Consider the following 22,601-nt stretch of genomic DNA (forward strand, 5'->3'; position numbering starts at 1 on the left):
TTGTCTCCTGACTCTACATACATACCTTTGACTATTCCTTCTGCCTCCTTCTGTGCTCACTCATACATTCAACTGGTTTTCACTGAGCTCTTCCAACGGCACCACACTAGACATTGGGGATATAGCAATAAACAAGTGAGTCAATGTCTGTGCTTCAGGAAGGTGAAATTCCAGCAGAGAGAGATAAACAATAAGCAAGAAAATTATGAGACACACGCTACCTGGCAAAATGAAACATGATGGGTTCCTCCTATTGGATGGTCAAGGAAGTCTTTTCTGAGGTAAGATTTAAGTGAGATCTGAATGGCCAAAATCAGAATCCAGCCATAGAAAGAGCAGGAGGAAGAACATCCCAGACAAAGGGACCAGCTAAGCCCAAGACACTAAAGAGGAAACGATGTTAAATGATGAAAAAGATAGAGATGAGTCATTGTAGCAAAGAGCATACTGGCTGAGGTGAAGAGAGATACAAGTTCTCAAACGTGTTGCAGGTCAGAATTAGGGGTCTGCGTTTTTTTCTAGGTGTGCTCCTCTTCCTCTTCCTGCCCCTTATACACTGATGATCCCAAGAAATTGACTCACAGCCACTTCTCTCTTCTTCCACATGGTCTCCTTGTGAGATATTATTTCACTTCAGTTTTCATTAATACCATGTACTTACAAGACAATTCCCACCAAACTTTTCTCTCAAATCTAGGCCAGTCCTATCCAGCAGTGTCCTGAACTATATATAGCCACATTGGATTTCCACTGGTGCTTCGTGGTTAAAAGTCCAAAATGAAAGTCATTCTCTTTCCCTCATACATTGTTCTTTCTTCTTTTTATTGATGCCATCATTTACCCAGTCACTGAAGCCAGAAGTCCAATGTTCCTCTCACCCCCAACATCTAATTATTAGCACTGATTCTTCCAGTGGAAGGGACAGATATGAAAGAAGCCAAGTAAAAGAGGAATGGAATCCTTCACCTCCGCTGATAATGACACCTCTCATTATGGCTCATACACAGGCCCAGGTTAACAATCTGTCTCAGATATGTTGCCTTAGTCCTAGCTACACAAGTCTCACACTTCAACCTAAAAAAACCAACCCTGATGGTCCCTCCCAAATGCTCTCAACGGAAACTATACAACTCAAAAATCATATCTGACTTAGAAGAGATCTCCAAGATGACCCAGTGATCTGCTTATTTATGCAAGGAAAGACATGCTCAGAGGAGCGAAGTTATGTGTCCAAGATCACTGAGGAGACCAGACGATCTGCTTCCTTTAGCTGCTTACTCATATTCTATGAGCAAACCCTAGGACCAGAACTTGAACATATGGACTTGGACATTATTCCATCATATCACCTTAAAATCAATGCCAAAATTGCTGAGTAGGTAGATAGACACTTAACCCATTTGTTATTATTAATATAGCATATGAATATTCTAAAACTATTATTTTAAAAGAAAAGGAAATACTTTATCTTCTGGGAAATTCTGCATTATTTAAAAGCAACTTCTTTCAAGTGAATTCTCATCATTGATCAAAGAGCCACCAAGAGGTGACCTTCTGGCAAGGTCACAGAGCTCACAGGCCAATCCACAAGGCATAATATTCTGTTGATCCCTCTTTTCATTTCACCTTCCTGAAATTAGCAAGATTGGGGAGAAACAGGTGCGCCTACCTATAGTCTAAGTGCTACATTCAGTGATTAATTTCGGATACCACCTCTCTAGAGTCCATTTATAACTGAGCTGCTACAGCCATATTTATGAACATTTAAAAACCATATCCTCCTTGATAAATATAAAAATCTCATGTCCTCTCCCTACCTTAGCCCCTTAAATCTACAGTATTTGCCTCTTATGAGGGTATACCATCATTCCCCCTGCTCTTTAAGGTTCCCTTCTTTCCTTGCTAGATGGGAGTTTGTGATTTTCAAATTATACATTCCCCTCCAACTGTACTCTGCTCCCACACTCACTGCCCCAAATATGAGTTGAGAAATCACTGCCCTAATTTACTGTGGGCCAACAACCATCACAAGCTAGAAAATATCTGAGTTTTTGATACCTGACCTAATCTTCTTCATCCTCACGGTAGAGCATTTGAGCAGTTTTAGAATTCCTTTATATAGTTAAGATATGTATACCTTGTATTGCTACTTTTGAGATTGATAGTATTAGTAACCCACAATTGAAGCTAATCAATAAAAAAAATTTACATGGTTTCCTGGAAGGTATTTTACTTAGCTTCGAACTTGTCATTTTCAACTTTACAGGAAACCTAAAAGATTCGATAGTTCTTATCATTGTAGTAACACCCCAAACATAAATCTATTATATTATCAAAATAAAGATAAGGGAGGTCTGTGGATTTCAAATTTGTCTGGCATGTAGTGCCTAGGCAGTGAATCTGAATTAGTACTGATTTATTGTGTTATTCATTTAATTTATTCTCCAGTACCCACTGTGGACCTATTCAAATTTAAGAGTCCTGGACTGGATACAAAGTAAACGTAAGGTTTACACCCTGTCTGGTAGAAACATTTGTATCTAACCCTAGAAAGTAGATACAAATGATACAAAGTAGATACAAAACAGCTAAGAAGCAAAATAAAACTTTGAGATTATGGACCCAAAAGAGTCAACACAGCCAGCAAGAATGACAAGCATCCAAAGGACAGAAGGGATGCACCACTCTGGTAGGTGTGGTGAGTACTAGGGTTAGGTAGGGCAAAGGTCAGATGGGATTAAGATAGGTGGGTAGGGAAGGGAAGGGTCTCCCAGGTAAAGGGAACAATAGGAGTAAAGCTTTGTGAAGAACTAAATCTTTGGTAAATGGGAGATGAGGAGTGCACAGGCCTGAATGAAGTGGGAGACCTATGAAGTGGGAGCACAAGATTTGAAGCTGGATAGGCAGCTGGGGTCAGGCATTCCTCAGGGGGCAGAGAGACCCATCATAACTAATAGCAACCTGACAGAGGAAATTTTCCTAAAACAGATGGCTTTCAAGCAGGAAAAAAATCAAACCACAATATCTGTCGGAGATTCTCTAGCTTCTCTTTATTCCTCATCCTGGGGTTGGTAGATACTCTGAAATTATATATATATATATCTTCAATCACCAGGACTCTAGCTCCTCCAGTTTATACAAACGGCAAAACAAATACTGCCTGATAAAAACAAAATTCAGCCCGTGCTGGTGTGGCTCAGTGGATGGAGTGCTGGCCTGCAAACCAAAAGGTTGCCAGTTCAATTCTCAGTCAGGGCACATGCCTGCGCTGTGGGCCAGGTCTCCAGTTGGGGAAGTGCAAGAGACAACTGATTAATGTTTACTCACACATCATTGTGTCTCTCCCTCTCTTTCTCCTTCCCTTCCCCTCTCTCTGAAAAATATATAAAATCTTTTTTAAAAATCTTAAAAAGAGTTATTATTTACAGACTGCTAACTACAGTATATGCTAGGCACTACACTAAATATTTTGCATAATTTTATCTAATCCTTACAACTACCAACAGTATTATCTGCATTTTATAAATTAGAAGCTTGGATCTTTGTAAATTGCCCAACATCACAGGGACAGGTCCAGGGTTCAAGGCAAGGGCTGCCTACCTCCAATTCCTTTGCTTTTAAACCACCACAAATAGTGCTAACCTTGAAAGTCTTCTGGGGAGAACATCGTAGTGCTCCCTTTATCCCAGAGGTACAGGGGAAGAAAAACAGTACTGGATATCAGGTTTTCCCCAATCATTACTGAGTTACACCTTCTTGTCAAACCAAGACGTTTTTCATAGCCAAAACGCCAGATACAATTATTTCTTCCAACGCTGCCCACCTCATCTCCACCAAGATTGCCAGACTTCTAAAAATAGTAGAGAACAAAGGTCTGAAGAATAGGGTAGGTTACGCACATGGGAAATTAAACAGGTCTAACAAACTTGTAAGATAATCATCACTTCCTGAACCAACAAGATTCAGGAAAAATCATGGCTTATGGGTACAAGCAGGAATCCTGCCACCTCTGCAAACGTAGCTCAGGCCCCACTCCTCCCAGAAGGGCCCAACTGATGAGCCCTGAGTCCTTGTCTTTCTTCCTGTCCCCAAAGAGTAATAAACTCTCCATTTTGTTCTCAAATTCATGCTCAGTACCCGAGGCACAACAGTCTTTCTTTCATCCTAAAGATCCCAGCACAAGAACTGTAAGCATCCTTAAAAACAGGCAACAAACTGCACGGCATTATACTGCTTTCTCCAAGATTCAAGTCCTGGATGAAAGGCATCATTATTGGAGATCATTTTAATTACGAATGCTAATTTTAACATCAATGCTATGCTTGCCCTTCCATTATAAAAAATACAGGGATGCCATAAACTCTTTCATCCGGTAATCTCTTGGCTCTTCAGAAATCACAAATAACAAAGCTTCAATTGGCATTGCCATCCATTGTCTGCCAAGCTTAGCTCAGAGCCCAAGGAGAAAACTGACCAGCTCAAGCTCATTCACTCACAGCAGACCTCAAGCAAAATTCCAGATGTTTACTCTTCCAACTTTGTTCCAGCTTGAGGAACCCGCCCTCTGCGGAGGTGGGAGTCTCACTCATTGGACTGCTTTTTCCTAACAATTGGCTGTAACTCAATAGAACTGAGGTTGTTTAAAGTATACATAATAGGCTAAATAACAATAAAGATAACAGGCTAATAATAATAAAGATAATAATGGAGGGAGTAAGTAGGCACAAAATTCTGCAGCCAATGTTACCTTAATGTGCTAATACTCATTATTCCTGAGTGATTCAAAATCCCATAGAATAAAAGACTTTTTCTGTTTGGGTATAAACACAGAACATATGATTTACTATGGAGGTAATTTTGTTCCTCAAAAGAGATCAAAGATGTTGCAATATTCACTTCAGTTTTACTAAGAATATACTGTATGCAAATATGCTGAACTCGGTATGTTCCCTAAAACAAGGTTCCTCGAAGAAGAGGTTCCAGAGAAGGGACTCGTTTAAGAGCCTTATGATGGTTAAAAACAAGCCATCTTCACAAAATCTTTTCTAACCATTTCAGTCCTCACTGACCTCCTTCTCCTCAATCCACCCTTCCAGAATTTGAGACAACACCACACACTCCAGCATTTCAATAGCTAGCAGGGTGCACTTACTTCTCGTGTGCTGGTCATCACGTCAATTAGGAAGGCAACAGTCAAGTCTTCTATTACTTCTCAGTTTGCCATGGCAAGATGATTTAAATTTAAATAGTCATTGGTGTCTCGTGACTACTTTACAGTACGGCACAACTCTGGACCAAAGGAGAGGCCACCTCAAAACCCACAGCTCCCAGCAAGCAGTGAGTGCACTTTCTGCTTTTGTGTCTTTGGCCATGTTATTCTGTCTGCCTAGAATGTTCTCTCAACCTTGTCGACCTAGTAATAAGCTCTTGCTTTGTTTTTGTTTGTTTTGTTTTGTTTTGCTTTGTTTTAATTCTCACCCAAGGGCATTTTTTCATTGCTTCTAGAGAGAGAGGAAGGGAGGGAAACATTGATGTGACAGACAAATATCGATTGGTTGCCTCCCATATGATCCCGGACTGGGGATTGTATGCTGGGACCAGGGGTCGAACCCACAACCTGGGTATGTGCCCTGACCAGAAATTAACCCACAACGTTCCTGTTGGGACGACACTCCAACATCGGCCAGAGCAGTAAGTTCTTGTTTTTGAAGACATACCTCAAATATCACCTTTCTTTAGCTTTCCTTGACTACTCCTCACCCCATACAATTAATTGCTCCCTCATGTCTGTTCTCCTAGGCCTTTTACATCCTTAGAGCTATTTGCTCATATGTCTGAAGTTCTACAACTGTGAGCTCAAGGCAGAGCATGTCTTGTTTATCATTGCATGGCGTCCCGCACTTAGTGAATGCTCAGTAACAGTTACCGAATACAGCAATGAATGAACCAACGAACCTTAATCTCCCAATTTATACTGCAGTGGTTTCTTCCCCTGCACCAACAAATGACTCCAGAAAAGTAGACTGAAAGTTACTCTTTGCTACTTCAAAGTGCTACGTTCTACTTCAGTAGACAATACCACTCTATTATTATCATTGGCTCTTTCAGATGCAGATGTCACAGTTATTTCTTAAACAGGCTCAGAAAGCACTTATCCTTCGAAGAGTACAGGATGAAGGTAGATGGTGTTAGTCCCCCGTATGAAGTGTCAACTTTCAAATATTACTAGTTAAAATGACTGCTCTGATGCAGTAATGTTTTTCATGTGCACTTCATTAATATTTACCAAGTGTTTCCTGTGTATCCTACATGCAGTTTTAGCTACTGAGGTACGAGTATATGCCTCCCCCATACTCTCCCACTCAAAACACATGTAAAACTGTTTCTTCCTTTTCTGTCATTAAATGAGCATGACTTTGTTAGGGAGACCAAAGGAAAGATCATGCAATTGCTTATTCTAGATTTCATTTCTGAATTCTAGATTTGGCTATATTTAGCGAAGCTATAACTGTCCTCATGCCCGAAGCCAGGAAGAAGACACCATTCACAAACCACCCCCTGAAAATCTGCAGTTGCCACTGAAAAACCAGACTTCCCAGCAGGCAGACATCTGAAGTGGGAGGCATCGAATTGGTGTTTGCATCAAGAAAAGACCTCAGGTGCTTTTGACTTACCTCTCTGCCTGCCACTAAAGCTCTCCATAACCTTATTTCCTTTTCTTTTCTCTCCAACATACCTTCTGCTCTGGTCAAACATCCTCATTATCTCCCCTGGCAACTCCCTTCTGAAATAGTGGTCTCACTCCCCACATGCTTCTGCTTCAAGCTTCCTGCTTTTCTTTGAACCTTCAGGACCACTCCTTCCCCAGACACTAGCCACTCCCTTGCCCCACAGTGCTTACTGGAGACCTACTCAATAGTTACTCAAAAGGCCCAGGGTCACTGAAGAAAGTGAGCAGCAAGCACATCCAGGGAGCAAATTGTAAAAATATTTCCTTGTACCATTCCACATTCTTCTTTCCTTGATTCTGGAAGGGAAACTTGTTCTAACCAAAATGATAACACTAGATTAGTCAGTATTCCCAGAACTCGAGTACAGCTTCACCACTCCACACTTTTGCGTATGCTGTTCTCTCTGCTTACAAGACCTCAGGTAACCCTCATCAGGAACATCTGCTGGGCAATTTCCATTCCTGTTCAAAGCACATTTCATCTATAAATCCTCACCCCCAGGCCCTTTCTCTTTATCATCTCTTATGGTCTCTTTAACACCTAATATCCACCAAGGGCCATGCTAAGTACCGGACACTTATCTTAGGGTTATTTGTTGGTCTATGAGCTCCGTAAGAACTGAGCCCAAATCCCATTCATCTTATAGCTCAGCCCTAATACAGTGCCTGCCATAAAGAAGGCACTAACAAACATACACTAAATGAAGACATTCATGCAGTATACTGATACCACCACCATGTTATAATTAATTATACATACATCACGTTTGTATATTTGATTTTTTAGGCTATTTCACAACCATTTTTAAACCTCACTATCTTGTGCTGTAGGCAGAAGAAACTGTTAAAAGTTTACTGATTTGAAGACTAACTCAGTAGTTCTCATTAGCCCTAGACCTCGACTCCTTTTGGTGCAGGTGAGAAACTGTTCTGAAGGGCCACCTTGTCCACCTTATATAGAACTGAAACAGTCTGGAATGTTGTCTGGAACCCAGTAGGTATTCAACAAACATTTACTTATGGTTTAGTAAAGCTTAGCTATAAGGCCTCATGCAGCTAAGGTAGTATGATAAAAGCAGAGCTTCTCAGTTCTCTTTAAGCATTGCTCCAATTTTCCCACTGAGCTCATTCTGGAAGCTTACACCAAATCTTCCCTTGACTTCACATGCCTATTACATCAGACATGATGTAGCCTCTTGTTGTGGCATCTTTGCTGAGGAAGCTAAAGAGAAAATATCCTCCCTTGCACCTAGCCTAGAGATAGCCATATCCCTCCGAACTCATGACTCAGAGCCTTCATTTCCCCAAGACAAACAATCCCCTCTAGACTAGTCAGTGCAACTAGGCAAGCAGAGCTGATGTTGCTGATGGCAGCCCAAGCACTCTCCTGTCTTACTTCAATACCTCCTCCTCGGGGTGTTTGCAATTCCTCACTATAAAGCATAGACCAGCACCCACATTAGGGAAAAAGGGATGATCGATGGGATGTGGAGGCAATAAGGTCTGTGTTTGAAGCCCACCACACCATCCCTCCCTGAACTGCCTGGCCACTGCCCTGGGCACTTGCTGCACAACGCTCATCAATCCTAGACAATTCTGGCTGGGACAGGTGGCCAGGTCAGCACCTGACACCTCAAACAGAAGAGGGTCCAGGAAGGAACATGACTACCCAAAACTTCTGTTGACTCTTTAAGGAGCTGATGAGACCTCTGCAAAGAACACCTGGCTCTGTCCACCCAAAATGGGGGAAAAAAATTCCTGAAGATTCCTGTAGCCACATTAACCTTCACACTGCCACACTCACTCCCGCTTAACTGTATGTATGATGCAACGTTGCTGGTAAATAAGGGCTACCATTTATTGAACACCTGAAACAAATGTTAAATAATTTACACACATTGCCTCATATCTTCAAGACCACTCCATAGGGCAGTGGTTCTCAAACTTTAGCTTGCATCAGACTCACTCCAGGAACTTGTTAAAACCCTATGCCCATGGTTTATGGACTGGGCCTGAGCATTTGCATTTTTAACAAGCTCCCAGATATTGCTCCTGACCCAGGCTCCACAGTTTAAGATCTGCCCATAGGAAAACAGAGATTCAAGACAGGTTTAAAATGTCTTATCTAAGGTTTCACAGCTAGTAAAGAACAGGTCCAGAATTTGAACCTAGTTATGCCTGACTTCACAGTGCTGGTGACCATGCTGTTGTATGTGTGAATGTTTGCCTTGTGTTCCCAAGTTCACTGACAGCTCCTTAAAGGCAGACATTACACTTTAGATCTCCCCATGTCCCTCTCAAGAACCTAGTGGTGCCTTTGTATTTGGTAAGTGCTACAAATACTTTGTATACTGGCTCTTACATAGCCACATGTCTAAGAGTCACATTTTCAAACTCAATTCTACTCATAAAACATAAAGAAGGCAATATTGACAGACCTGGTTTTATAGGAGACTCTCTCTTGTTACTGTAAGTCTTTGTCTATGATTCACAATACCAGGTAACTCCTACTCATTCTCCAGCCAGTCACTTCCTGTAGAAAGCAGTTCTCATCTCTCTAAAATTGGGGGCCACCCTAAGTTTATCTCCATGATAGCACATATCACTCATTCTAACTAGCTATTTCCTATCTCTCAAAGCAGTTTGTAAACTCCAGCATCTAGTTCTATATCATATCCCCAGAGCCTAGCACAGTGCCTGGCATATCAAAGACACTCCGTAACTGTTTGCTGAATGAACAAATGAATGAATGAATGGAGAGCTACAAGCCCTAAGTTTCACTTAAAAATATAATGCATGATGTGCAGTTCTCAGGGATGAATTCTGGGGAAGAAAAGAGCAGCCTAGATAACAAAGACCAATTTTGCCTTTTCTCTTTTCCATCACTCTGATTCTGAGAACAGGCACCACTTAGGGTAACACTGTCTGCAGTGAGACAATATCCGAGCTGAACAAAATGCTCCTGGGTCAGCAGAGGCCATTCAGAGGAATGGAAAGAGCTATGCCCCCCTTCATTCCTCCCAATTTCTCTTTCACACTCTCCTCCATTTCTCCATCCCACTGCAGTCAAGGGCTTTGGCACAGGGATGAAAGAGACAGATCAGACTCAAGGGTGCGGATCTGGCAGCCAGCACAGAAGCACTTCCCATCCTGCACCAAAGCCCACAAGGAAAGATCCAGAGGGACAGTGACTCAGGCCCCATATTAAGTCCAGCTAGAGCTGCACTGAAAATGGAAGAGCAGTAATTTCACGAGGACATTGTCAGACCTTTTTAAAAATAGTGTTTTTAAAGTAAAGGCTTCAACCCTAATCCCAGAACACTGGGCCCAGCTGAATCCACTGCTTAGATAAGCTGAGAGCCAAACATAGCTTCTTCTTCCTCCCAAACTACCCGCAGCATTTCCCAGGCCCAGGTTGGACTCTTGTTTCAACCTTAGCTTACAAAAAGTCTCCTTCCCCAGTGAATAAACAGGTCCACCAACATTTGCAGCAATAGAGGCCTTCCCTTCCCCCACCCCCTTGCAGCAGATAACACAACCTAGAGCAGGTTGGCCCCATCCAATTAGTTTGAATAGCTTCATGCCAAGGAAATTGCTGCTTTTAAAAAAAATAAAAGCACACTATGCAGGCAATGGGCTGTAAAAAGTATGAGTCTGGTATGATTATGAAGGTCGAGGTTAAGGTTACCAAAAGAGGCATGCAAAGACTTCCAGAAGGTCTGGGGAATAAAAATATAGATTTAGATATGGAATTTACACAGCAAATACAGCAGATCTAAATAACATATCCAATACTGAAAAAGAAAAAATCAGATGCCACTCTCAAGTAATTCTTTCAGCATTTAAAAAAAAACCTAAAACAGAAGGAAGAGGGGCCTATTGACTGATTTCAAAATAACCACATTCATTTCATGTAATAGCTGTTATCTTAGCTACATCCTGGGGACCTGATTACAGTTGGGTCAGGAAACCTCATCAAACTCACCAAGAGACTTAGCTCTTAGAAAAACATTTCCATTCTCTGAAAATCCTCTCTGCCTTCCACTGCCTGTTCCTGGCAATGGGAAAGTTGGGTAGAAGAAAGAGAAGGAGAAACCCCTCTCTTCAGCCCTCACATCGATTACTTCAAGTTTTAGGAGAATGACAAGCCCACCACCCTACATTTGATGTAAAGCTTCATACCTTCACACTTAGGTTTTTCTCACCTGATCTTCAAGATCTGGTGTGTCGACTTTTTAAAAAAAATAAAATAAAAGACCACTGAGGTAAACAATGTCCAGCAACCTCCCCCTGCCCCATAAACCCTGTCACTTTCAAATCTCAGTTTTAAATTTCTCAAGGACATTGGTTCACAGGGCAGAGAAGGGGAAGGGAGTGTCAACTGGTCAAAATCCATTCATACATTCAACAACTAGAAACCAGAACCGTGCTGCATCAACCCGAGATTTTCATTTACGGGGCACTGAGAGTCCCACCGTACCTTCCGCCAACACTTCGTCCACAGTGACCTGCTGTCGCCCAATGCCAAAGACCCTTCCGATGTAGCCACTGCCCAGGCCCGAGGTGCTGCCCCCTCCTCCGCTGGAGCCGGAGCCCAGGCCAGAGCTGCCTTGCTCTCGCCGGGAGTCAAAAAACTTCTTCATCTTGCGAATAGGAAGCAGTAAAGCAAAATACCGACAGCTTCTAGGTTTGGTGTGTTTTTTTGTTTTTTGTTTTTTTTAAGAAAACAAGAGATCCAAGGATTTCTTCTCGGATTTCAGTTCGGAGAGGAGCCACCCGAATCCGGCCGTGGGGGTGGGGGCTGAGGGAGGATGCCTATAGGAATATGCGTGTCAATCGCGCGGTGGTCCCCTCCTCCTCCTCTAAAGAGCGATTCGTGTAAGTTTAAACCTGTGATGACAGAGGAAGAGAGACAGGATGAATCAGTAACATACTTAAAAATTCAACTGCTGAGTCTTAGAGGGAGCAAAAGCCATCAACCTGGGGAAATGCTTCCTGCATTTTCTTAACGAGAAAAACCCTGGGGCTGAAAACACGTCCCCGGCCCCCAAACCTGGGACCCTGTGCCCGAGGCTTGGAAAAAAGGAGGAATTCGGGCCGCCTGGAACAGCGCCGGCTCAGCTGGCCACTGCTGCCCCCCATTCCGTCCCGCTCCTCCCCGGTCTCCCCACCGCCCCTCGAGGCTGCATCCCGGCGGCACCCACTTGAGAAGGCTCGACGGCCGGCGCCCAGCTACCAGCCCCGCAACATTGTCACCACCGCCAGGCCTGCCTGCATCGGGGAAAGGAGGCGGCGCTGCAGCGAGAGCAGAGAGCTGGGGCCGCGTACGGCACCCGCCCGCCCGCCAGCTGATCCCCGAAGCGCCCGGCGGAGACTGACCCTCCGCCCCTCCCCCGCGCGCGCTCCCGCTCAGCCCTAGCCACCCAACCAGGAAGTGAACCGCCACCGGAAGCGCCTCTCCTGGTGGCGCGGCTGCGGCCCGGCCCTCCTACCGCCGCCTCTCTGTCCGGACAGACCAGACTGGAAGGGGTGGTCAGAAAGAAGGGGACCGGGAAAGGGGTCTCGGTGCAGAGAGAGTTTTGGAAAGAACGTTGATATCTCCCAATCTGCAAGGCACCTCGGGAAAGGTAGTTCGGCGTAGCCCAGCGGCTGGACTACAATTCCCAGGATGTCCCTGGAGAAGCCAGCGAGGCGGTGGCGGCGGCCCCCTCGTCCTCGAAGGTGGCTAGTGGGGTGGTGCATTTGTGGAGATTCAGTTATTTAAACACATCCGGTTAAAAAAAAAAAAAAACTGCCAGGGACTCGGGTTTCCACCCTGCGGCATGTTCCACCCCTCTGGAGCCATCTTATTTGCGGCTTGAACTCCCTGCACAAGGGATTCTGGGGTTTGTGGTTTCCAAACGGGATCGAGACTGACACTTGAAGGACGCAGCTTAACCGCTTATCCCCTAGCCAGTCCAGCGGGGCTTCCCGACGTCACCTGAGCAGAAGATGGAAGACCGATGGTGATCGGAAAAATTTTGCTGGCAGTTGATACAAGGACCACACCCTAACATAAATAAAACCAGTGCGCTTCCGTCCCCAACCTCAAAAGCCTCCTTTGCTCCCAGATGTTACTGAGAACCGGCTCCGCGTTCAGCTCTGAGCTTTGCACTGTGAGAACGCTTAATAACTCAGTGTCCGATCTGAGAATCTACGGGCGAGACTCAAACCAAGAAACTTACAAGGTGTATGCAGGACAGATACTGGGGTACCAGGAGATACGACCCCTTAGCTCTGACCCCAAACTCTGGGGTTCGTCTGCTGACGGTGACCCTAAATTCTTCCACCTTTGCTGATGCTAACCCCTTCCCACACGAGAACCGTAGGCTGACCTGTTATTTCTTTTTCTCCCCCCTTTATGCTTATTTTACCCTCATATCGCCTGAGTGCCGAGGATGGGGGTGGGCAATGTGATTTGCATCTGTCAAGTGCAGAAGATTTGCATCGCCAGTCAGTACCCTTCTCCATCCCTGGATTTCCTGATAGAGAATGACAAGTCCCAGCTCCCTCCCCCTCAAAAAACATGATTTTTTCTAACCCCTGAATACAGGTTATTTCTCACCTACACCTGCTCTCCCCATCCCTAATTTTGCGACAGCCCTATTAGCTTTTATTTCGTCCCAGATTTTTTTCAGCAGGCATTTGAGGAGCGTAGAGAAGGGTGCCCTAGGAAAAAAAAATGGTGCTTGCTTTTTCTAATCTGAACATTGAACTGAGCTGTGACTGGGCTGACAGCGACGTTGCTGCTGCTTCTCCCCCTCCCTCTTTTCCTTCTCCCTCTCCTCCTCTTCCTCCTCCTTGTTTCAAGTAGTGCCATTATAGTTAAACTTCCTGTGTAGAGACAGCATCTTTTCTTCCGAAGGGAGTCAATATTGTCACCGCAATTCACAAATTCATGCAGCCACCTCCAGGGTAGAACGCAGCACCTGCTAAAACAGTCCCTCAAAGCAAGCCTACGGAGGCATGTTCTCGCCACTTTCCTTAAAAGGCTAGATTTTGTCTAAGGAAGTTTGGAATAGATCATAAACTATGTGGGAGAGCTCATTTAGAATTAGATTTCCTTGACCTCCATTTTTCTCTGCATCTAATGATCTTGACTGTCTTTTTTAAAGAAGCTCTGTTGGGTTCTAGAATCCGTTGGTATCTCAGTTTTTACTTTTCTAGACTTTTCTGTTACCAGACTACTAGGCCAGCCCTGAGACAAATCCCAAATCTTACTTCTGAGATACAAAAACTTGTTTTTATCTAATAGGATTAGATAAATCCTATTTATCTAATAGGTAAATTAGATAACACATATTTATGAACACCCCACCTGGATGCTTTGATCAGAATCTGAGGTTATAATAAAGAAGATAAAGAAAAAAACATTAGAAGACTAGACTTTTTGCCTTCCATTCTCTCTGAGACTAATAGCGAGATGGCAAAACAACAGTTTTTAATGCTTTGCATATATTATTTAATTCTCACAACAACCCTATGAAATAAGATATTATTATACTCATTTTATAGATGGGGCAAGTGAAGCATAGAGATAAGTCACCCACATAGTAACTGGCAAGGCCAGGACTCAAATCCAAACATTTTGGCTTCAGAACCCAGTGCTTAACTAGCTACACGAAACTGTCTGGTTAGAAAGAGCAAACATAAACTGATTAGTGAATTTGAAAATAGTTGGAAACATCTACTAAGCAGCATGGGACCAGGAGACAGGAAGCCTCTGCCACTCCAGAGCTGTGTGCTTATACTATGTAGACCTCTGGTCCCGTTTTCTCACCCATAAAACTGAAACTCCCTTATAAACTCTTGGTAATTCTTTAGTTCCCAAGAACAAAATAATAACAGATCAGTCACTATAAACTCAAAACTCCTACCACCTTACTTTCTGTATAATTTGTCCCACCCTGCCTTTCATTTCTATTTAACTTTTCATGTATATCATCACCTCAACCAAGTGCCTCAAGGTCAGGGAACAGTGGTCTACTTACCTCCTTAAACATTCAATACAGTAGTTTATACAGAGTGTATTCTTACCAGTACTTAAATAAACCAAATAATTAACTTCAAATTAAATGTGACACAGAAGACAGCAATCTGATTAAGGTGGAAAGATTGATTTGAGGTATTCTCGGCTAAGTGAGATTTTGAACTTGGTCTAGAAGATACTATGGATAAATACCAATTAAAGAAAGGGGAAAGGAAACTCACATTTACTGTTATCTTCCACATTACTGTATGCCAATTACTGTATCAAGTGCTTAATATATAGTTTAGTCCTCATGTATACATCTCTATGACATAGATATGTTATCTGTTATATCAAAGTAAATACTATTATATTACTATCCCCAATTTTATAGATGAACAATAAAGATTTTATTTGTAACAGAGGGATGTACATAGTTTGTTATTTTGGGGGAAATGATTTGACCTGTAATATGGCTAAATCATGTCCCAGTAAACCATGTGGTGTGTCCTTAGAGGAATCAAAGGGAAGGGGACCAGCATTAATTAAGGACCTTACCTAAGGCCCACACCATGTTGGGTATTTAATCGTATCATCCAGCCTTCACGATCTTTGAGAGACAGGCTCCAGTCCTCAGCTATACATCAATGAGGAGTCTTAAAATATGATGCATGGCCATGGCCATTGAATAAACTCTCAAATGCGGTATTGACCCCAGAGTTTAAGTGCTTCTCAGGAAATATTTTCCAAACAGTTCTTTTTGCTGATGGTCTTGGCTTAACAAGAGGGCAGAGATTCAGTCACAGTAGAAATCTACAGTCTTTCCGCTGGGCCTCTCCTAGGCGAATCTGTGAAATATCATAGTTTACTTGGGAATTATTACAGTGGTTTTCAAATGTTTTCTCTGAGATAATCACTAAGTTCACTTTTTAAAACCCTGTATTACCTCATATGTTTTAAAGTTGACATATAAAAATTTCATCATGAGTCAAAATAATTGCAAAGGATATGATTTATGGCATTTTATAAATATTGTCATTTAAAAATAAAATTGTCACTTTTTTTCAGTGTATGCAGTGGAGACCAAATACCACATATTTGATGGAATATAAATACAATTACCCATTTAAAAATACTTAAATTTTTCTCTAACACCTGGGAATTCCCTTATCCTCTAGAACACATATTTCTAAATCCCCCACAGGATTTTATCCTAAAATCATGTAACCATGTGCTTAAAATTTTTTCATTGATTGTATCATTATATTTCTCCATAGCAACATAAACATGTTTTTAATTTCCTGTAAGTATAAATCTCTAAGTGTTAAATTTCTTCTGACTGACTCTTTTGGTTCATGACAATGATTAGTCTCATACAGTTGATTGAAGTAATATAAATATAATGCAAAGTTTGATGAGTTGACAAAAAGTAAGAATATTTTGGCCTGGCTGGTGCGACTCAGTGGATTGAGTGAGCACTGGCCTGCGAACTAAAGGATCATCAGCTCAATTCCCAGTCAGGTCATATACCTGGGTTGCAGGCCAGGCCCCCAGTAGGGGGAGCGTGAGAGGCAGCCACAAGTTGATGTTTTGGGGGTTTTTTGAAGTATTTTTTATTGATTATGCTATTACAGTTTTCCCAATATTTCCCCCTTTATCCCCCCTCCACCCTATCCCCCCAACCCTCCAACATTCCACCCCCTTAATCCACATCCATGGGTTGTACATATAAATTCTTCGAGTCCTCTGTTTCCCATACCATATTTTTATCTCTCCCTGTCTACCTTGTGCCTACTAACCATGCTTCTTCTTCCCTGTACCTTCCCCCCCCCAATTCTTCCCTTCCTCCTCCCTACTGAAATCCCTCCATGTGATGTCCATTTCTCTGATTCCATTCCAGTTCTGGTTGTTTGCTTAGTTTTTGTTTTCATCGTTTTTCTTTTCTTTTAGGTTCATTTGTTGATAGTTGTGAGTTTATTGTCATTTTACTGTTCATATTTTTTATCTTTTTTCTTAGATAAGTCCCTTTAACATTTCATATAATAAGGGCTTGGTGATGATGAACTCCTTTAACTTGACCTTATCTGGGAAGCACTTTATCTGCCCTTCCATTCTAAATGAAAGCTTTGCTGGATAGAGTAACCTTGGATGTAGGTTCTTGCCTTTCATGACTTCAAATACTTCTTTCCAGCCCCTTCTTCCCTGCAAGGTTTCTTTTGAGAAATCAGCTGATATCCTAATGGACACCCCTTTGTAGGTAACTGTCTCCTTTCTTCTTGCTGCTTTTAGGATTATCTCTTTGTCTTTAATCTTGGGTAACTTAATGATGATCTGCCTTGATGTGTTCCTCTTTGGGTCCAACTTCTTTGGGACTCTGAGCTTCCTGGACTTCCTGGAAGTCTGTTTCCTTTGCCAGATTGGGAAAGTTCTCCTTCATTATTTGTTCAAATAAGTTTTCAATTTCTTGCTACTGTTCTCCTTCTGGCACTCCTGTAATTCGGGTATTGGAATGTTTCATGTTGTCCCAGAGATTCCTCACTCAGCCTCTCCTCATTTTTTTGGATTCTTGTTTCTTCATTCTGATCCAGTTGGATGTTTATTTCTTCCTTTTGTTCCAAATCATGGCTTGGAGTCCTGGTTTCCTTCCTGTCACTGTTAGTTCCCTGAATATTTTGCTTTATTTTATTTTAGGTATCTTTCATTTGTTCTTTCATTTTTCGACCAAGCTCAATCAGTTGTGTGAGCATTTTGATTACCAGGGCTTTAAATTCTCCATTAGATAGGTTGGCAATCTCCTCATCGCTTAGTTCTGAAGTTTTGCTCTGTTCTTTTATTTGGGCCCTATTTCTTTGTCTTGGTGCAGCTGCTAAGTTGTAAGGTGGTGGGGCCTTAGGTATTCACTTGGGCAAGGCAACCACCTTTGCTGCGCTGCAGCGCTGCCTGTGGGGAGGGACCAGAGAGAGAACAGTGTGGCTCACCTGCTCATTTCTAGCACACTTTTCAATGAACTCTTCTGTGAGACTGCGAGTTTCTCCCACTGAGGCTACCCCTGCCATACCCCTCAGTCAGCTCTGAGTGTCAGTTTCCCCTAAGTCAGCCCCTCCCACACGGCACCCCCACCAGCTTGTCAGCCAGCCCCACCCCCACGATCTGCTGCATCCTCACGGTTTTTCTGAGTTGGTCTGAGCAGTCCTCTCCTTACTGGTCTGGTTGTTCTGATTGATTTTTTCTTTAATTCCTTGGTTGTCAGAGTTCCATGCAGTTTGATTTTCTGGCGCTTTTGGTTGCTTATTGATTTTAGACTGGTTGTTATCCTCCTTTTGGTTGTGCAAGGAAGCAAAGGGTTTCTACCTACGCCTCCATCTTGGCCAGAACTCCCCTTTATGTTTCTTTCCCTCTCTTTCTCCTTCCCTTCCCCACTCTCTAAAAATAAAATAAATAAAATCTTTTCTAAAAAAGTAAGAATATTTGGGGAATGCATTTCTTCACAAGAGGAATGGGGCTTTTAAAACTTTTGTTCATTAATTCCATCAAATTTTATGTCTGTTTTTATTTTTTTTTATAGATGTAAACATTGGGAAAACTTGTTAAATGCACAAATGCATGGGACTCAAAAAAGTTTTTCTTTAGCATTATCACTTCTCTCTTTGCATTCCTGAGATATAAGCAAAAAAATAAAATAAAATAAAAATAAAAGGGATCTATTCTCAGAAATTACTTTTAACTATACATCAACTTTAACTTGATCAATCTTTTTATAATTTTATCAAAAGCAAATAAAAAAAGAAAACTACCACTTGCAGAAGTGTATTATGCAGTTATTGGAACTATTCCCTTCCTCACTTTCTGGGAAATATATAAGAAAGGTTTTACCAAGATTTACCACGTGATTTCTATTCTTCCTTTAGAAGCACCTTGTTTAACCCAATATTCTCAAAAGGATTGAGAAAATAAAAGTAATATTAATTTCAAAGCACCTTTACCAATATAATAATTCTTAATAAAATGCTATTTTTATATGTGATTTAAATATGTTTTTGTTAAAGCTGTGGAAATAAATTTTACTCATTTAATTTATAAAAATATATGTCATGTAATCCAATTAGTATAGCTTTCCCCCCCATAACTTTATTTTCAGTACAGGTATGTGTTTATATGTTTCAAAAAATTTTAAAGTATTGAGAAGAAAATTATAAATAGTATCTGGCAACATAACTAAAAGCAATCAAAATTAAAATAATAAAGATCTATATAATTTGCTTTTGCAATTTGTTATAAACAAAATAAAAAGAATATGCTGTTTCCTTATTACTTATTTTTAAAAAAAGAAATAATATGTAGCTAAAGTTGCAAGTTAGTTATTAAGCAAAAAGTGTGATAAAAGACATTGCATTATTTTTGTTAAATATATGTAACATGCGTCAAATATAAGTGCTCGGCTTTTCATAATAAGAATCATGTATAAAAACAGAAATAGCCCTGTTAAATCTTTAGCTATCATGTTCAAACTTTCCTTGCATACTTAATAAAAGAGAAAGGTACAATCTGCTAACAACTATTTGGCCTGGCAGCTAGCATATATTTTACTTTTAATTGGAGATTGAAAATATTTACTATTTGATTGGATGAAAGAAATGATAATAGCTGAAACAAATATTTCATTATATGATTTTAAAAATAGATTTTAACTTATTGATTCACACTGAATTTTAAACAAGTGAATTGCTCATCAAAAGTCATGCATAGTAGTCCCAGGAAACATTCAAGTTATATTTAAAAGAGTAGTGTCACAAGCCTATCTTATCATCAAAATTCAAAATGTCTTCAAAAGACTGTCAAGAAAACAAAGAAAAAACAACTCACAAAATGGAAGAAAATATTTGCAAACCATATATCTGATAAGGGACTTGCATCTGGAGCATATAAATAACTCTTACAACTCAACAATAAAAGACAAATAACCTAATTTAAAAATGTGCAAAAGATCAGAAGAGAGATTTCTGCAAAGATGATACACAAATGGCTAATAAACAGATAAAAATTGCTAGCATCATTAGTTATTAGGGAAATGTAAATCAAAACCATAATGAGATACCACTTCACACCAATTAGAGTGGCTATGATAAAAAATACAATAACAAGTATTGACAAGGATGTGGAGAAATTAGAACTCTTATACACTGCTCATAGATATGTAAAAGGTGCAGCCACTGGAAAATGTCTGGCAGTTCCTCAAAAGGTTAGACAAAGAATTACCAGGGGGAGATCCAAGATGGTGGTGGAGTAAATGGAAGCTACGCTAACCACCTTCCAGGACCAAACTGGAATTATAACTCAATTATCAAAAGATCATCCTGAATAAGCAGCTGAACACTAGCTGGAGAGAAGCCTTATAACCAAAGACTTACAGAAGAAACTACATCACCACAAGACTGGTAGAAAGTATGGAGGCAAAACAGGACTGACAGGGCTCCCATGGGTGGCAGCTAAAGTTCCAGAGGGATATTTCAGTGGCTGGGGTGGAGGGGCCCTAAAAAGTGTGGGGCCTAAACCCTGAGCTAGGCTCCCCAACCTAGAACACCAGACCCCAGAAATGACCCCAAATAACACTGACTGTGAAAAGCAGTGGGGTTTCTGTCCACCAGGGAGAGACAGCTAGAGATGCAGAGCTCCCCTTAAAGGGCCAATGCACAAAATTTCATTTGCAAGCACTTACCCTGGGCTCTGGCATAAGGAGGTCAGACTGGACTAGAGCCACACGAGGAGAGTCTGGGGTTGGTGGTTTTGGGGAGAGAGCTGAAGGGTCAGCCACCAGGATTCCTGTGCTGAGTCATTCCCCATACTGCAGAAGCCAGCTTTCTTTGGCACAGCACTCCCCTCCACCCTTGGGGGAAGCGATAGCCCCATAGACAGGAATCCCTCTCACCCCACCTTGTGGAGTTTAAGCCTGGCTGCTGAGAAGTACAACTGGAGGCAGTTTCACTGATCAAGCCTAAGAGAAAGCCTGCAGGCTAAGGCAGATCTCTGGGAGATTTGAGACTTTAGCTAACTCTCCCTCAGGTTCTGTGCCCATAAGAGCCAGACTTGGTGCACAGCTTGGCTCCTTCTGCACACACCCAGGCCCAGAGATGGGGCCACAAGCTGTGTATCACTGATAGCTCCAAACAGGCTGCCCAGGGCCTGTCACAGGCAGCATCTGACATAGTAATGTACCAGAGTATTTACAGACATACCTAACATAGCAACAAACACAAAGAGGCAGGCAAAATGGGAAGACAAAGAAACAGGCCCAAAATGAAAAAACAAGAGAATGCTCCAGAAGAAGAATTAAATGAAATGGAGACAAGCAATTTATCAGATATAAAGTTTACAGTAATGATTTTAAGGATACTTAACAGCATGAAGAAAGACATAAACCATAAAAAAGAACCAGTCAGAAATACAGAATGCCACCCTGGCTGGTGTAGCTCAGTGGATGGATCTCGGGTTGAGAACCAAAGAGTTGCTGATTTGAGTCCCAGTCAGGGCATGTGACTGGGTTGCAGGCAAGGTCCCCAGTAGGGGGCACACAAGAGGCAACCACACATTGATGTTTCTCTCCCTCTCTTTCTCCTTCCCTTCCCCTCTCTCTAAAAATAAATAATAAAATCTTTTTTTAAAAAGAAAGAAAGAATACCATATCTGAAATAAACAATAAAGTGGAAAGAATAAATAGTAGGTTAGATGAAGCAGAGGATTGAATCACAGATTTGGAAGACAAGGTAGGAAAAAACACCTAAGCAGAGCAGGAATAAAAAAGATTATTTTAATGAGGAGAATTTAAGAAAGCTTTGGGACAGCATGAAGCTTAACAACATCTGCATCATGGGGATACCAGAAGATGAGAGTCAGCAACAGATGGAGAGCCTAATGACTGAAAACTTTCTTAACCTGGTGAAGAAAAAAGACACATAAGTCCAGGAAGTGCAAAGAGTCCCAAATAAGATTGACCCAAAGAGGCCTACACTGAGACACATCATAATTAAATTGGCAAAGTTTAAAGACAAGGAGAGAATCTTAAAAGCTACAAGAGAAAAGCAGTTGGTTACCTACCAGGGAGCACCAATTAGACTGCCATCTGTTTTCTCAACAGAAACATTTCAGGCCAGAAGGGATTGGCATGAAATATTCAAGGTGAATAAAACAAGGACCTTCGACTTCCAACCAAGATGGAGGCGTAGGTAGACACACTGTGCCTCCTCATACAACCAAAAGAAGGACAACAACAAATTTAAAAGAAAAAAAACCAACCAGAACTGACAGAAAATCAAACTGTATAGAAGTCTGACAACCAAGGAGTTAAAGATGAAATATTCATCCAGACCAGTAGGAGGGGCGGAGATGGGCAGCCTGGTGGAGAGGACTCATGGCAAGGCAGCAGCTCGATTACCTGGGTGGACAAGGTGGTGGCTGTCAGGCAAGGCAGTGGATTGCGGACTGTGCAGTCCCACATTTGCATGCAGATAAACTGGGAGGAACAACTGGGGAGCAAGACAGACCGCACAAGCCAGGGTTCCAGCGCGGGGAAATAAAGCCTCAAACCTCTCATTGAAAACACCCGTGGGGATTGAGGTGGCAGCGGGAGAAACTCCCAGCCTCACAAGAGAGTTCATTGGAGAGACCCGCAGGGTCCTAGAACGTACAGAAGCCCACCCACCCAGGAATCAGCACCAGAAAGGCCCAATTTGATTGTGGGTAGTGGGGGAAGTGAGTAAAAGCCGGCAGAGAGTAGAGCAAGTGGCATTGTTCCCTCTCGGACCCCTCCCCCACATATAGCATCACAACACAGTGACATGGGTTGCCCTACCCTGGTGAATACCTAAG

The 22,601-nt window shown here is 41.9% G+C and overlaps 1 protein-coding gene across 17 annotated transcripts in view; it reads right to left on the bottom strand.

Moving 5' to 3' along the window:
• The window catches only part of AAK1 (AP2 associated kinase 1), a 168,640-nt gene extending 156,183 nt beyond the window's left edge, over window positions 1-12,457 (bottom strand). For 16 of the 17 annotated variants that reach the window (XR_008426988.1, XR_008426986.1, XR_008426987.1 and 13 more), the window contains exons 1-2: window positions 11,935-12,131; window positions 11,211-11,620 (exon numbers count right to left, since the gene is read on the bottom strand). Coding sequence is in view for 13 of the 17 variants with exons in the window: in XM_053925546.1 (XP_053781521.1) it covers window positions 11,211-11,373 (163 nt within the window). In the remaining 4 variants the exon portion in view is untranslated. Of the gene's footprint in view, window positions 1-11,210; window positions 11,621-11,934; window positions 12,132-12,347 lie in introns of those variants that run through there. The other variant, XM_053925542.1, reaches the window with a different exon arrangement.
• Window positions 12,458-22,601: the final 10,144 nt, after the last annotated feature.

The sequence above is a fragment of the Desmodus rotundus genome, chromosome 5, assembly GCF_022682495.2.
Source record: "Desmodus rotundus isolate HL8 chromosome 5, HLdesRot8A.1, whole genome shotgun sequence".
NCBI lineage: Eukaryota > Metazoa > Chordata > Mammalia > Chiroptera > Phyllostomidae > Desmodus > Desmodus rotundus.